The 17,594-nt window shown below is 40.0% G+C and overlaps 1 protein-coding gene across 1 annotated transcript in view; it reads left to right on the top strand.

The window, feature by feature from the left end:
• MPPED2 (metallophosphoesterase domain containing 2) overlaps positions 1-17,594 on the top strand; it is a 124,015-nt gene that overhangs the window by 51,173 nt on the left and 55,248 nt on the right. The window contains exon 5 of the mRNA XM_003206082.4: positions 10,319-10,500. Coding sequence (XP_003206130.1) covers positions 10,319-10,500 — 182 coding nt within the window. The remainder of the gene's footprint in view (positions 1-10,318; positions 10,501-17,594) is intronic.

Raw genomic sequence — 17,594 nt, forward strand, 5'->3', positions numbered from 1 at the left:
AAAAAAGGGGGGGGGTGAGAAATGAATCCAGATGTAGGGGAGAAAGTGGTTAAAGGACAGCTGTTGCCAGATTTGAACACCTTCTTAAGCTTTTTTCTCCTTGAGCGACTTACTTAGAAAAACACCCATTCTGAGGCTGTCAGGGATGATGGAAAATTTTAGTCAGTTACTTTTTACAGAATGTTTAGTAATGCTTTATTTATTTATTTATCTTGCTGAAAAACTCACAGACTTTTTTAATTACTAATTTTTTATTTGCAATTTCCTGTAACTTTGCAAAGCTGTCATGGAATTCTGTCATGGCCTGTCCCTAAAGATATCTCTTCCTGCTCCAGAATGGCAAGAAAGAGAACTAGTATTTCATTTGCGTGCTGAGCAGAAATTACCATGTATGGGTAGGTAGGTACAATTTTCTTATTGCTCTTAGTTCAATCAAAAATTGGTTTGATTGTATAAAAAAAACACCTCCCCAAAAAAACCGTAATGAAACGCCCGTTAGTATAGCTGATACACTTCATAGATAGAAGGCAGTTTGCCTTTGACAACTTCTGCAATTTTATTGTAGATTTTAAAGCAATCAGACATTTCCTGAAAACCAAAATACATACCTGTGTGTGTGTGTGTGTGCGTGTGTGTGTGTGTGTGTGTGTGTGTCTTTTTCTCATAAATGCAAAGAGGACAATAAAAAATGGAAACCAAGGAGTATGACTGCATAGGATAACTGGTAGTTCTGGTAGTTCCTACAGGGAAGACAGTTCTGCAGCTGCTGTTCTGGAATTTCTCTTGGTGTGGATACTCATATTCTCTAAGGAAAGAGCTTAAGCTAAATCAGAAAACAGGACTGTGCCTAATAAATAGTCTCCCTCAGGACTCATGTAGGAAAAGCTATGGTACTTTGGATTCACACACTTTTTTACTTCAGGGATACCTCCTCATATTCGCAAGCTTTAAGAAACCAGATGATAAAGTAAGACAGTGAAGAAGATCCTTTTGCATTTTTGTTTAAGCTCATGGTTTGGGGGGCCTAAGTTCTAAATTTCTCTGTCTTTGGCTTGTTAATAATGCCAAGGTTGGTGGAACTCAGCTCTGTGCATAAGGCTTTTGTACGACTGACTGTGACCTGAGATGTTCCATGATCCAGTTCATGCTCACCAGCACAGCAGCGTGAATTTCACCTACCTAGGTTATTCCCATCTTAGTGTGAAATGATGCCTTCTGGTTATTTCTCTGTGGTTTGGAAGTTCTGTGATTTTAACGTGGCGAATGCATTGACTGAAACAATGAAATTCCCTCCTCTGTTTTAAAGTGCAATCAGTGAGATTGCATTTGCATTGCTTGCAACTGAATCACATAAGTGAATTTACATCGTCACATCTCATTCTGTATCGTAAAATGTTATGTGGTGCAGCCTGTTTCCTTCCTTCCCAGCCGTTTTCGTGGTGATATCCTTTCTCTAAATTTCAAAGCTACAAAATGTTTGCTTTTTGGATTTGGTGTAGAAATCTCTTTCTGCATATGCAGCAGGAACCAACGTTTGGTATTGCACTGCATGTGGGTTTGGAAAGTAGGTAAGATTTCAAAGTTTTCAAGGTCTTGCATTCGGTTGCATACTGAGCAATTACCAAGCAGGTTTGTTCAATTAACAACAGCCTCAGAGTCATGCAGAATAACTTTCCAACTATTCAGGTGTAGAAGCAACACAGGGAGCTGTCTCGGCTTATTTGGCTTTGGAAATGACTCGAGGAAAATACTGAATTCTAAGTGATTCTGTAGTGCTTTCCTCATTTCCCCTGCTTTTCTTACAGCCACAGAAGCGAAAGTAAATTATTTTTAAATTGATTTTTCTAAAAGTATTCGTAAGGTAGATTTATGCCTTGACTATAATTTCTCTTTGCTTTTAGTTTTTTGGAGGGCGGAGGGGAGTGCACCTTTGCAAATAAATGGTTTAACTCAAAGTAATTGCTAACTGCAGAAGTCAGTAAGCATTCTGATAAATATGATGTCCAAGTATTCCCACTGAGGACATTTAGTTCCTTATTTTTCTATGATAAGAGTAGAAGCTGAAAAAGATTGTTCTTAAATAACCTGTGACACTGTGGTTCCCCACAAAACCTTTGCTTGTTAACTACATTATTGATAAAGCCTCCTGGTGGTACATGCAGCAGTACTTCTCCCAGTATTCCTTGTTTAAATGTGATACGTGACAAACAAATGCCATAGACAAGTTACAGAGCTGAAGAAACAAAAATGCTCTGCTGGATTTTATCCATAAGAATTGTTTTTGCTTTGCATAAGAAGGCATTGCTGCTGAGTTTGGCGACATGTAGCCTTGCTTGAGAAGCATTTCAGCACGCTAAATAACGAGTGAGGTTTGAAAAAGAAAGGAGGAAGAAAGAACTCACCATGCAGTTGTAAGATCTCCAGCTGAAGCTACATTCGTGCAGCGTTCCGCTGCTCATGCACACTTGAGATTTTATTTCCCTCTCCCTCTGCTGTAACTTTAATCTACCAAGCTTTTTCTCCTTCATGCTAATGTTTGCATCTTGAAACATTCCGGAATGTGTACTATTTGACCTCCAGTTTCCTTGTCATAGGTTGTTTAATACTGGAGAGGAAGAAAAGAGGAACAGAGCTATCTGGTGAAAGTTGTTTTAGCTGGGAAAATATTTGGCACAGTAAAAGAAAAGAACCTGCTTTTAGTATCTACAGCTCTCCATTGCGCTCGCCCAGGACCTGCAGTATTGTTTGATTGAATCCAGTTCTGTCTGCAGTTGGGTTTCATTTTAGACATGTATGCCAGGAAGATGATGTTAGCTGTAATGAAGACGGTTGCCCTAGGAAGTTAAGGATAGATAAAAGTACAAAAATCTGTCAAGTAGAATTTGTCCTTTTTCATGCTCCTGTGTCTCCAGCATAGGCACTGTAAAGTTGGAGAGCACACTTAGGAGCAGAACCTGATGCTGGTGTTTTCATCCTATTTGGGGAAAAAACAAAAAAAAACAAAAAAAACAACACCAAAAACATGCTTTTCTCTAAGGCTAGTTCAGATCTAAATCTGGAGTTCAGGTTGAGACTAAGATGTGTGACTGGTGTCAGAATTTGTAGCCATGGAATTAGCAGCAGGAGAGAAATATTGGGCCAGCTGTGTGAGCATGTAACATGAAAGCTTCTGTAACCTCAGTCAACCATTGCGTATGTGCAGCTTTTGGCATCCAGGATGCTCAGTGGGAACTTGTCCTTTGAGGTTGTGTAGGTGTTGGTAGAAGCTAGCTATCAAATCTCCCCTCTCATGCTGTTGAGAAGAAAGGATTTCAGGAGAGCTGAATTGCAGTCTATGTTGCATTGTCTTCCCTGCAGAAGGATTCTTAAAACTTAAGAGAATCTGGAAGTTGAGACATTTGACAAGGGCCAAAGTACTTCATATGCATGAATGTAAGTGGCAAAAAGCCTTTTAAGATAGCATAGCTGTTAAGAAGACTTTTCCTTAGTAGGAATATGGTGTTAGATGCCCAGATTTAAGTGGAAGCATTTAATTACTAAAATCTTTAAAAAAGATTTTTAAAGCCTAGATGTAAGAGAGGGAATATTCATCCTAGGAGAGACGCATTTTTGTACTGGCTCAGATTCACAAACGGACTTAGTAGATAAGTGTCTGCCAATTTACTTCCTTAATATAATATCTCAGGCCTGGAGGAGGATGAAGAAAATTCTTTGCTTCTGGGTTAGACTTCTGCTGTTTGCTTACAGGTTACTAATGTTGGTGGCTATTTTATAGGCATGCTGAAAGCGCTCTCTGTTACCCAGTAACTTAAAAATGGGAACCAGTGGCGCTTGCCCAGCGTGAATTGTCCTTCCTTTGAACAGGTTTTTTGGGCTCAGCTCCATCATCCCAATGGAAATGAAATTATAAGGAAGAGCAGAAGAGAGATTCTCACGATTAGCATTCCATTTAGGGGAGGGCTTTCTTACATTGAGGTTGGATTGGAGAGGGAGGGTTCTGCCTTCAGGTCAGAAAGCAGAATGATTGAGAAGGCTTGAGAAGTTTTTTACTTGCACGATATACTTACCCTGTGGTTTAAAGGATATTTCCTGAGCTGAGTGTCAGCAGAATTTCAGGTAGTTCCTATACTTCAGACAAAACATTTATTGGAATAAATAAGTAAATCAGAACCAGCATCAAATGTTTTTTTGCAAGCGCTCTAGCCACAGTCCTCCCAGATCTCCATTTATGAGTTCTGTACGTTTTAGAATATTCCAGATTTCATTCTTAATACAAATGACCATCAAAACCTAAGTATATACTGCAGTAATTCATCTTCTAAAAAAAAAAAGTCTTTTTTTTAATAGAATAGTAATTATAGATGATGGTGGTAGTTTTGTGCATCTGTCTGTCTGATCAAAATCATCTGAGTTAGTGAGAGAAATGGCATTTTTGATGTCTCAAGGTAGAGCAAAACCAATTAAATTTACTCCATCTTGGACATTTGTTTCATTTTGGTTTTTGCATTACTGTTTGAAAAACTATTTTACTATTGCATCAAGGGCTAAAGCCACCCCTGTGTTTTCCACCCCAGAGGTAAATCCACCCCATCTTATGACTCATGCTGTTGAAATAATTGAAGGGGTGCTACACTTTAATTTGGCATCACTCTCATTGTGATATGTAAATCCCATTGTCCTTAAAATTGGATCCTAATTTGTGTCTTTGTGGAGGTTGGGATTCCAGACTGTACTTTCTGAATGCATTGAATGAATCGGTGCTTGTAGACCTTACAGCAGGGAAACAAAAACTTGCCTTTAACACAGACAACTTACTGACCTTCCTTGGTAGTGCACGTTCAATTCATCAGCAATTGAGTTCTTGCAGGGTGTACAGAGGGTAGAATTTATTGCAGTTCCTCAACAACAAAAGAATGTGGGAAAAATTCTTCTTAACGACTTTTAATTGAAACCATACTTGCATAAAAATAACATTTTACTGTTTTATTTAAAGCACAGCCTTTTGAGCCTTAGAGTGATGCCGATACTGATGTTGATATTTTTTGAGTTTTGGCTCGCTTTCGTTACCTTTGGGAAGCCACTTATACACAAATTTTAGAAAAGTATTTCATTGACCAAAAATAAATTTTATCTGCCAAGTGTTCTTTAACAGGATTTTCAAAAGCACTTAAGTAATTCAGTTACTGAATTTCCATTAATATCGTAAGCGCTTCAGAAAAAAACACCGGACTGCTATTTGCACCCCAAGCGCACCATAGCAGGGCTGAATTTTACCTCCTTCTGGTTTTGTTACAGACCAGCATTTGGAGTTAACAGAGTTTGGACTCGTCGTTTGTTGAGGTTTACATCAGGCTGAGAAGATGTATTTGTGCAAATTCACGTTTGTGTCTTTGTCCTTATGCAGAGGGTTTTCTTAGTTTGCCCAAATTCTGACAGTGGATAATATAAGCCTTTTCTGTTTAATCTCATAAATCTCACTGGAAGTAAACCAGTCCCAACCTGTAATAAAAAGATCCATCATTTCCCTTCAGCTCTAATTGTTGGAAGCGTTAGCAGTGAGCTGCTGAGTGGTGCATTGAATCCTCATGTGGGTTTGGAAATGTAAATTTTTTTTTCCATATTGCACCGAGTCACAATTAGTGACATCTCTGAAAGGAATATCAGACCTCTGCTTTAGTTTCCAGAGCTCTCTCTAAGGTTTTGATGGGTGACACGTGTACGTAGATGTTTCCAGCAAAGGTGTTGCTTTTAAACTGGTTTGTGGCAGTCTGCTCTTAGATGTGTGTGCTTGTACAAATAAGACCCACGAGAATGTTGAAAGGCTTTTGCATCTCGTTTCTTTTAGTCAGAGGATGTTTTCTCAGTCTTTGACCATACTGGAAGATGGAGTCAAGCTAACAAAAGCACTCATACATATAATTTAAACAATCAATGACTGGCAGTGGCCAAGTACATAATACTGTATTTAGACATTCATTGTGTTTATTGAGAGGAAATGAGTATTTAGCTTTGTTTCTTTCAGCATGTGTTGTATCACGCAATCAGCTCTGTGTATGTATACGCATACATTTCTGGCTGGAGATGCCAGGATGTGCATATGGTGCACTGAACTTCTGTAAAAAGTTGTCACCTTTCCTTGCATTGGAGGATGCAGTCAGGAAGTCCACCTTTCCCTTCATCAAAGTTTCCATCTTTCCCCTTTCAAAATCAGAAGATTGGTTTGAAATATTGAGGAATTTACTCATTCCCCAAACGATGTTATAGAATAGTTGCTACAACTTGAAAATATTTGTCTGAAGCCTGTTCTGCATAGAAAGCATGCGATGTGACAAAATCTGGGAAGGACGTGGGCACATACATCACTGTTTATTCATCTGTCTGGTATGCCTGGGAAAGTGTGGAATTACATGGTCCCCTGATTTGTTCACCTGTAGCAAAGCCAGTGCCACCCACTCAGCTCAGAGTGACTGTAAGCAGTAACACTGCTGGGTTGAGCTGCAAGGCTCTGAGGAGAGGGATATCTCTGAGTGTTTTCTCCAGTATAGGTGCTGCATTCATCTGAGTGATTTATTGTGATTTAGGAACTAGAAATTCTTCCTGGCTTAATGTTTAAGGCTTTTATTTCATCTTCATGGATGAATTAGATTCTTGGGAATTGTTCCGTAGGAGGGATTTGGGGCCTGCATACCTCAAACCCCAAGAGAGCGGGAAAGCAAAGAGGCCACGGGTTCAGCTCTGAGGCACAGGCCTTCCAGGGGACCGGAGAGCCAAACCAGAGCCTGGTGGTGTTGGCTTTTGAAGTCATCCGTGCAGAATTATGCTTTGGAATCAAAACTTGTCTCTCTCTCAGAGAAATGGTGCTAGTGTCTTCGCTAAGTTTTCTTTGAACACAGGTTCCCAGCGTAGTTCTCCCTGCGGCGATGTCTCCTGGAGGGCTGTACTGCCCTCGCTGTCCCTGAGGTACTTGCTAATGCTTCTGATTTATAAGATGTCATTTTAAGTAGCTAGTGTATGGCTGAGCCGAAATATACAGCTAATGCATTTGTTCTGTAGCTCGATGTCCTAAATCATGACCTTTCCCTTCATGCATGTGAAAGACCTGCTGTTTTCCTTCTCTCTGAGTTGTGGAATTCAGCCCTTCTGTCTTGCCGTTACAGTCTCCTTGATAACTTCAGTGTTGAGGGTTGTTGCTTAATTATTTAACTTCCTGTCATTACCTGCTTTTAGAATGTGAAACAGTGGTAAAAGTTATCATATGCTGGGGGGGAGCAGTGCAAACCCCCATGTGTTCGTGGCACCAGCAGCAGCCTGGGCAGCACTGGTTGCAGGCTGCTGGCACGGAGCTGGTGGGATGCAGGGCACCACGGGGCTCTTGCACTCCCTCATTCATTTTGATACTAATCAATATTTTATTAGTTTGCTTTTCATTTCCTGGCTGTTGTTTTAATCATTTAAATTGCTAGAGTATAACTGTGTCTTTCCATAAGCATTCTTTTCCAAATGCAGTGATGATCTATAAAGCGTTGCTGTCTGCCAGCTTGAGAAATCTGAAGAATTAGTGTTGTTGGTGATGGAATTTTGTCACAGCTGCTTGTACACACATTGCTGGGAGAAAATGGTAGAGGTGCGTGTGCGTGTGTGTGCTGATTTGGTAGAGACTGGTTGTGGGCAGAGGTGAAGTAATTATTTTGTTTCCTGTTGGATAGCAGGTAGGGTTGGACACGTAACAGTTAAAGAACTTTTAGAGATGCCAGGCTGTAATCCCTGTGGCTGGGACCTGAGGTGAGCAGACCCCACAGGAACAGATGATGATGCTCACAGCCAGGCGAGCCGTGCGCTGCCAAAAGCAGTGAGAGCACAGTGCTGTGCATGCTGTGATAGGTGATCTCACAAAGTCAGAGGCCAGTCCTCTCAAGATGCAGTGATAAAGACAAATCTTCCATTAGTGTTTCCTATACTGTACCTTCAGATGGAAAGCAAACTTGAGCCTTTAGAACTGGCAATAAGACTGCTTTTATTAAGTTTCTTTTGAAGGACTGTTTTTAGTAAGATAAATTGGTGGGCTGAACACAATAACCTTCAGTATCTCACTTTCCAATGCTTAGTGGGCAAGCACTACTGAATAAGAGAAGAAATTAAGCTAAGATATATATATAAGGTTACTTGGCAACATCCTAGTGTATGCAAAGAAATGAAAGAAGGGTCAGGAACTTAATGAATTTCAATTATAGAATCTTGTGTTAGTAAGTCGTTGCATGAATAGAAAAATTCTAAACCAGATTTGGGTGTTATAGTCTGGGAGGCATTGCCTAGAGCAAAAGGAGGGTTGTTTGGAAATAAAGTGCAGAGAGTGGCAAAGCAGAGCTGCTGTGTATGAACAAACAGTGCCCCAGAGGCACTGGTGGTGGCTCGTGCAGAGACGGTCTGAGCAGGGTATGTGATGAAAGCTGGTGTTCGTATTGTGTGTGATCTGAAGAAAACATGCTTGGAAGAGTGGAAATGTTGATTCAGGGACCCTCATGTTTAACGTGTGATCTATTTCTAAAATGCTTCAAATTGACCTAGAGCAAAGGGGGGTTTGTTTGGGAATCAATTGCAGAGAATAGCAAAGCAGGTGCCAAAATGCCGTGGCCTATAGTTATTTCTGCCCAGCTTAGTAGTGTAATTTCAATGGATAAGTGAGTTTTCCTCTATAATAATGTTTTTATTATTTTCTAACTCTTGTAGAAAAGACGAATCCATCGATTGCTTTAGTTCATATTTTGCAGTGAGGCAGTTCAGTAATGATAACAGGTTCTATGACTCAATCATGTGTGGTCTTCTGGGGGGGAAAAAGGAGGTGCAGTACCAAAAAGGCAAAGAGTTACCTGCTGAACTGCTCCTTCCCATACCGTCCAGCCCACAGTAATTTTGTTTTTTAAGTAAAGACCATATAAAAGTAAACACAGTCTTATCGAGTCTGAATTCTACAAAAAAGTTCAGCAATCAGTGGCAACCAAATGTTGTGAGGCGTGCATGGGAAATACAGTTTGAATGGAACTACTTATTCATGGTACCTAGGAAAATGCAGCCCAACCACACCTCTCTCCCTGCACACACGGTTTTCTCATCTGCTTGAATTTTAGCTGTGTGTAAACATTCTTCCAAATCAAAAATAGACTCAGTAAGACCTTGTTAGGACGTGCACTCACGTGGCCATTTTTTCATTGAAGACCAAGGAGTGCGTGTCTGCTTGGAGATTTCTTGAGCCACTGTAAGCTCCTCAAAGTAGGGAGCTTTCTCACCTACGTGAGTGAGCTGGAGTTGAGCGCATCAGCAGAAGTTATCACACAGTTCAGCGTGCAGTAAACAGTAATTCAGTGTACCGACATTCATAAGGTAAAGAAAAACTTATGAAGTTTGTATTTCCTTGTTTTTCGTGCAGTATGAGGAGCAAAACTAATAAATTCTGTCAAATATTCTTCTTCACTTTCAGGCTCCAATTTTTGAATGCACATTGTTGTGCTGGTTTGCTCCAATAGGTGTATGAATAAAATGATTTGAAGTGCTTTAAAATACTTGGTTTGTTTGCAGTGCTGCAATGGTTGGGGATGTTAGCGGACCATAATAATTGCTGCAGATCTTAGAACTAAGCTGAGCTCTGTCCGTGATCAAAGTAACACATCAAAGGAATGGATTGAAATTCTATATAGCTGCAGTGGGGTTTGATTCAATGTTAGGCCAGGTTCTGTGCTATTCCAGTGTTAAATTATAGTGACAGATGAGCTCAGGATTTTTGAGAGCAAGGAGTTGACACTAGGCTCAATGCTGCAATTTCCAGGCCTCATCAAAGCATTGTAGCTGAGTGTGTGAACAAATACCCTTGCTGGAAATGGTAGGAGTGCCTGTGCCCTTGAACGAAATCATATACTAAGCTCAGCTCAAGTGAGAGCCTTTTGCTGGCCCACCTGCAGGACGTGTTATTTAAAACTTGTGCACCTGTTTATTTATAAGGCAGATGCTGAAAAAAAATCTATAAAAATTCTAAGTCCCCTAAACCTTTTCTTTTTCCCCCAGTGTTTAATTTTGGTATCAGGAGCAGAAGCTAGTCATATCCTACATATTTTTTAATTTTCCTTCCTTACCAGGTAAGTATTTGAGAATGTGGTCCCTCCTTGATTTTTGGCAGTGTTACCTTCCAGCCATTTCCTTCAGCGTGGTGTGTGTAAATGGGTGTGCATGCATACTGATGTGTACTTGGATTTGTGTTGATATTTGAAATTATAGATGTGAGGCTTTTAACCTTGTAACTGTTACGAGATCTTTGTGTCTGCTTTAGGGTCGACCCTATCCCATACGATACTCCAAAACCAGCGGGCCACACGCGATTTGTCTGCATCTCAGACACACACTCCAGAACAGATGGCATCCAGATGCCTTATGGGGACATCCTTCTCCACACGGGCGATTTCACCGAGCTGGGACTGCCCTCAGAGGTTAAGAAGTTTAATGACTGGTTAGGTAAGGAATTACTGCGTTTTGGTGACCCCAATTAACCTCTCCTGTCCAAGTGTCAGTCACTGCTTCCTAATTGAATTAGAGCACATGAAAATCCACCCCCTACCTTTGCTTCACTTGTCCTCATGTGATGTGCTGTTTCTAGCCTCAGTTTGATTCTGTTAATTAAGACAAATATAAGGACTTCACTTCATTCCTGCATTATCTTGGGGGAAAGATTCTGTCACTCCCAAGCAAGGACTGTGTAACATCCTTGTGCCCTGAGGGAGTGGTGGCACCTAATATGAGCGCATTCAGCGTCCACTTAGTTGACACTATGGGCTTTTATGTCCACGTCCAAAACTATTGCTTGCTCTGCCTTTCTGGCTGACTATAATTTCAAGCAGGACTGAAAGCTACAACATAAACCAAGTCCTTTTTCTGATGATAAAGGATGTCAAAATTTGAAGGAGGAAAATTTTATTCGAGTAGTAACATGAGTAGTCCTTTGAGCTAGAGTACTGCTTTGAACACAGATGCTCAACGCTTCCTAAGCAGAAGGTGTTTTGTATTCTGCTGTATTCTGACAGTGTCTTGCTATTGTGTAGCTACAGATGAAGACAATTAGATTGCAGCAGCAGAAGTCCGAAAGGTAGAAGGAAAACTTGTCCATAGTGCTCCTATTGCAAATGCAGCTGGTAGGCTTGCTGGGCACTGCTGTGTTACCAGTTACACCAGAAATACTCAGAGGTGAAAGTGACTCAAGCCAGCTGATACTCCAGAAATGTTAGACGAGTTTAGAGCAGTGCATAAAAACCTTTGAAAGCATGGCTTTGTCATCATGCTTTCACTCATCTCTACACATCTTTAATAGCATCATTTTATTCCATTGGAGAACACTGGCTGACCATTCAAGGGATAAGTAAAGAATATTAAGATTTACAAAAGTAATTTTTAAATAAAAGAGCTTTCCAAGTCTCAGTTTTTCACCTTCCTTTGTACTCTGTCCATACTCTTCTTTCAAACCATCTTCCCTCTGATCTTAGGTTTCTCTGGTGCAATTTTAAAGAATGCTTTTCTGCTTTTTATGTGGTTGTGCATGCAGGACTGGGGCTTCGGGGTATTGCTGTATTATTGAAATTTGGTTTTATTGTTCATATTTCTAGAAAACAGCTTTAGATTTAATGGCCTCGAAAACGTGTGTTTGTTTTTTTCCTAGGCTTCACTAGGCTAGGAATTCAGAAGTGGTATGAGAAGTAGTTGTATATGTACATAAGTTGAGGGAAAACAAATAATAGGAATCATCCTCCTCAATTTATATGCTTTGTTGCTTATATACTTATGTACAGGTTTGTGATGAGCTGTAAATGGTCAAGTATTGCGAAGAAGGAGGAGGATGAGAAAGCAGTGTAAGGGCTGGGGTGGGCTGCAGGGCTCCCGAGGTCAGGAGGTGTGGTCTCACTCAGTTCCAGTTCTTGTGGGAAAGATAGCATTGCTCTTCAGTGAGGTTCAGTTGTCACAAATGCCTTTTGTATCAGGCAGCTCCAGGAAAGGAATTGCTTTCTGGAGTGTTGATTTCTGAAGTCTATCCCTGTCAAAGTTCTTTGGCTATCAGGTCATTACACAAGTATTATTTTGTTACAACCAGAGCCTATGTCCAATGTTTTCTTGTCAGAAAATTCTGACTCAGTACTTACTGCTGAAAGCCAAAGCAAGTAAGTTGATACTGTGTTCCTAGATTTCTGCAGGGACTCTTACAGCATAAGCAACCACTTGGCATTTCCCTTGTGTGTAACAGGCATTTCACGATGACATTATTTCATCACATACATCCTTTGTTTAACGTTTGCAACAGACACATCTGAACTCTTTGAATAGATTTTGTTCCAGCCTCGATAATGTATCATGGGGCTTTCTTAACATACATAGTTCTTGTAGATGTCAGCATGGTATTTATCTGAGTAAGCAGTTTTTGCATTGCACTTGGTGTCACTGAAGCTAGCTGGAAGCTATGGCTGCGAGAGGACCTGCTGGTTTTGTCCTCAGCCTTTTATGTTTCAGGTACAGAGAAAACCTTTTTGGTGCTTAGTTGTTTTATTTTTTTAACAAGCACTGAGTCTACCTACATATACAACAATTCTGGTTATTAGGTTTCTAGCATGAAGTGAAGCTGCAAATTGATTCCTCCATGGAATCACATCGCAGTGGTGAATAATGGCTCCAGTGCTGCCCTCTCCTCATTTGGAATCAAAACAGAATGAATTCATGGATGTGTTTTTGCCCTGTGCATGGTGTCCTCGCTGGCAATTCTGGTTGTAAAGCAGTGATGGAGTCAAAGCATCTGTATCTCTTCTACCTTGACAAGAGCTTGACTTCCTTCTACAGCTTAGTTTGCTTACTTTGTCCTCATCTCCACTAGGATTATGTAATGGAATAACTCTAAGATGCAATGCCAGTCACGTAATTTTCCTAGTTGATAAGCCAAGGGAAAATTAGAAGATGATTATAATGAATTCCTGCGTCTCTTTTTCTTCTCTGTGTGTTACATGTGTCAGAGTTGCACAGGACTGAGGGCAATTCCTTGTGACTTGAAAGTTTGTTGGTCCCACACACCTTTGCAAGTCTTCAAGGATTTCACCTAAACAAGATGTTCAGCACCTTGAGTGTTACTGAAGTGGGTGGATGCTTTTATTCCTTGTCTCTGCATTTGGATCACGGAGCATGCTTTCTACATCTTCTTTTCTAATCTTTCCAGCTCTCAACCCGTCGTGCAGCTTTTACAGATTCTTAGGTTTTTCCCCCTTCGGCTGATAAATTTTCATTGTTGGTTTTCCATGAAAGTCATCTAGGCTCATATGCTGCATAACCTCTGTGGTTACTTAGTGATTGCACACAATGGCTGAGTTAATTTATTCACTTTGTTTTGGTGTGAACACGTCCCTCGGGTCTTGTAACTGCTGTAATCACTTGACCTCAGTGACTATTAAATGCTTTAAACACAGTTACTTTAAATTTATAATTGTTTTCATTAAAAATCTCTTATAGTAACTTAACTGACCTTGCAGTAAACACACCATTTTTTGCTGAGGAAGAATGAAGACATTATTCTGTGCCCAGTATAAGTCTCACTGAACGTACTCAACATCCTGCTATTACCACTATTCCTATTTTCCCCAGCCATTCTCATTCAGTCATATATGGGAAATGAGATGCAGGAGTGTCTTAATTATAGCTCTGTCTTTGTAATATAATACTTCCTTTTCTGTGATGGAAAGTGATTGAGTAATTCCAATTGAAATGAAGAGAAGGCAAAGATAAATTCAGTCAGATATATCTTTAATGAACGATAATATGTACGTGGTGCTCATTTAGTATAGGCCTGATTGTGCATAGCCTTACTTATGTAAGAGACTCACAACTATTCCAGTCGTTTTCTCAAACAGCTTTTTTGTTGTTGTTCTTTGGATGGCTTTTTCATATAGCTTGTGTTGATTTATTTTTCAGTCATTGTTTTTAATGTAAGTTTTCCAATATGAGATGTAATACTGGACAAACCTGGCAAAGTTTTGTAGTGGTGGGTATCACAGAATCCTTGGAATTGGAAGGGACCTTGAAAGGCCATCTAGTCCAGCTCCCTGCAGAGAACAGGGACACCCACAGCTAGGTCAGGTTGCTCAGAGCCCTGTCCAGCCTGGATCTGGAGATATCCATATAAGAGAAATTACTGCCACTAGAGTTAGTGTTGAGGGAGAATTAAGACATTGTTCTGTGCCCAGTATTTTTCTTATTGACTGTATTCAAAAATAGATTTTAGTAGATTTAATGGATTTAATAGAGTTGTTTTTTTTTCCTGAATTATTTTGGGATTTGGCAGCTTGATTATTTTATGGGGTTTTTTTTCTTCCATGTTTTTTGTTTCGAATGCATGTTTCAATATTTTTCTGATTATTCTAGGAGATTATTTCTCCAGGAATTGAGGAACTCTGTGAATGGTGCTGTGAACAAATAAATATGGGTCTGGACTGTAACAATTTTATTTTTTTTAATTGCAATATATTGTTGCCTTTGGTTTAAATGGTGTTGATACAGCTAAAATAAAAATTGAGCTTTTCCTTGCTATTTAGTTCCTCCTCATGTTACTTAAAGTGAAAAGAAAATATTGATTGTGCTTTTTTAATGCGGTGCTTTTCTTGCTACTTTATACATATATGGGTATGGTCCTCAGAAATGTGTTGTTGGTTCTTCTAAAGTTTATTTTTGTATTAGTTGGACTGATGTTAAGTGGCTCCTGCTCATTTACGAGCGTTTAGTTCTTGAAAATAGAAAATAGCTGCTTCAGATTGGAGCTGCTGCCTGTAACATAGAACAAATGACAAAAGAAGTGCACTGGAAATGTGGTGTGGAGGTAAGGACGGTCAGTTAATTCTAGTCTACTCTTGGATTTGTATATTTAGTGCCTTAGAAACTGGAAATTACATCCAAAACTGCCAAAATAGTCTCCAGAAAATAGCATGACCTAATCTGGAAACAAACAGATAAAGAGCTGTAACAAAATGCTGTACTGCATTCAAGCTCTTATCACCATTTAAAAATTCAGGATTACAGTCCTTACGTGTTCTTTCTCGGTCTAGCTCAGTTGTTCCCTCATGCTATCCAAGCTCGATCTCTTATCAAGAAATATTTCATTTAGAGCTTTGTGGGACTATATTCCTTTTGCTGCTGTGCACTGAAAACAATTTCGGTACGACCAGCTTTTTGTCCTTCAGAGCTTCTGCTCCTGACCAGTGTGCTTCAGATGTGAGTTATCTCAGCATCTGACATGAAAGCTTTCTATTGAGACAAGCCAGTAAACTCGAAATTTCTCAAAATTCAGAGGGATATTAGCTCAAAGTATTCTGCACTAATTTAGATCCAAAAGGAAGCTTATGCATAATTTAGAGTAGCATTATGGCAATAAAAACAAATGTATTCCTATTTTTATAAAATGATTTATTTCTGATTTGTGTTTTTACCATCTGGAACGTATTTTGAACCCTATATTGCTCTACTTGTTTTAGCCAGAATGAATAATTAAGTGACTAAACATAAAATACCACTTTGAACAGAACTCTTAACTGTTAGAAAAAAAAATATTGCATTCATTGCGAGTGAAAGAAAATGCTGAGGTGGCTTTAATCTCGTAAGCATGGGTTTTGCACAGCTGTTCTGGGAGAAAGGGAAGCAACTTTCTGCAAAACCTCCTAGTGCAGTTTTGAAGAGTGCTATGTCTTCTGCGGGTGGCTTTGGTGAGGAGCTGTGCTGGGCTTCAGGCACTGGAATGGGAAATGTGTATTTTAATAAGAGGTCAGTGCTGGCATTTTGCTTTCCGGCTGCAACTTTTACGAGCTCTGTGTGATTTGTAGAGCCAGACCACATGGGCTGTATGCTTTGGAGGTTCTTACTGATTCTTCTTGGTAATACATGGCAGAGTTGTTTTCTGTTTTTTTGTTGGCTTTTTTTTTTAGCAATCCCGGATTATATTCACAGACTGGGAGAATAGCTCGTTGAGAACAGCCCCGAGGAGAAGAACTTGGGGGGTCCTGCTGGACAGAAAGCTGGACATGAGCCAGCAGTGTGCTCTTGCCACCCAGAAGGCCAGGGGTGGCCTTCATCAACACAGGGGTGGCCAGCAGGGAGAGGGAGGTGATCGTCCCCCTCTACTCGGCTCTTGTGAGGCCCCATCTGCAGCGCTGCATCCAGGCCTGGGGCCCCCAGCACAAGAAAGATGCAGAGCTCTTGGAGCGGGTCCAGAGGAGGGCACTGAGATGATCAGAGGGCTGGAGCAGCTCTCCTATGAGGAAAGGTTGAGGGAACTGGGCTTGTTGAGCTTGGAGAGAAGGCTCTGGGGAGACCACATGGCAGCCTTCTAGTACTTGAAAGGAGGTTACTAGCAGGAGGGGGACCAACTTTTTTACGTCGTCTGATAGTGACAGGACAAGGGGGAATGGCTTTAAATTAAAAGAGGGGAGATAAACATTAGGTATTAGGGAAATTTTTTTTACCTCAGAGGTGGTGAGGTGCTGGAACAGGTTGCCCAGAGAGCCATGGATGTCCCATCTCTGGAGGCGTTTGAGGCCAGGTTGAATGAGGCCCTGGGCACCCTGATCCAGTGGATTGCAATCCTACACATGGCAAGAGTTTGGATCCAGATGATCTTTAAGGTCCTCTCCAACCTAAGCCACTCTGTGATTATAAGCATGAAATATTGATGTCTTTTTTTTTTTTAAATGTTTATATGATAGAATCTAGAGTCTTAATCAAGTGTTAGTTTTGCTTTATTTATTTAGCTTCCTGGCATGTGCACGTCATCCCAACTTTATTTAGATTTTATTGCTGTGTTGCTTCTTGTGTTTAATGTCACTGTTAAACTCTCATTGGTACTTTTAAATTCTCATATGTCTTGAACAAATTAATTATTGGTGCTCAGCTTTTGTTTGCATAAACCTTTTTTGGGCATACTTCTACTAATTTATTTTTCTTAGAGGAAAACAAAAGTAATTTCAAGGTTGCATCTTACTAGTAAAACTGCAGAAAAATACAGCCATGTACATTTTTTTTAATTGGTTGAATAGGTTTTCCTCATGTAGTCATCTACAGTGATAAGGATAAAAAATCCCAAAACTCTACCTTTATTTTTCTTTCTGCTTTTATGGAACTGTTATTTCCATTGTTTCCTTATATTCGTCCTCTGCTCTGTGTCAGATATGTACTATAGACTTTGTGGAAAACAGAACCCTCAAGGTATAACTTAAAAGAAATCACTATCTACATACTCATTTCCATGCAGGATTACACTGACTGACACTGCTCTCTTGATTTGTTAGTTATTCCTGGCAACTTTTCATAAAGAAATTTCACAAGAGACTATTTTTATAATCTGTTAATGGCATGGAGAGAAATTCTAATTTTTTTTTCCTCATACTGTAGTCACCTAATTACTGGAGATGGTGCAAAATTCTCAGTACAAGCTGCGTACTGCCAACCCCAAGCAGCCAAACCAAACCCTGAAGTGTGATAGAACAGCCACTAGAAAACAGCTTATGTTAGATATGCTTTCAAGAAGAATAATATTCTAGGTT

The sequence above is a fragment of the Meleagris gallopavo genome, chromosome 5, assembly GCF_000146605.3.
Source record: "Meleagris gallopavo isolate NT-WF06-2002-E0010 breed Aviagen turkey brand Nicholas breeding stock chromosome 5, Turkey_5.1, whole genome shotgun sequence".
In the NCBI taxonomy this organism is placed as follows: Eukaryota; Metazoa; Chordata; class Aves; order Galliformes; family Phasianidae; genus Meleagris; species Meleagris gallopavo.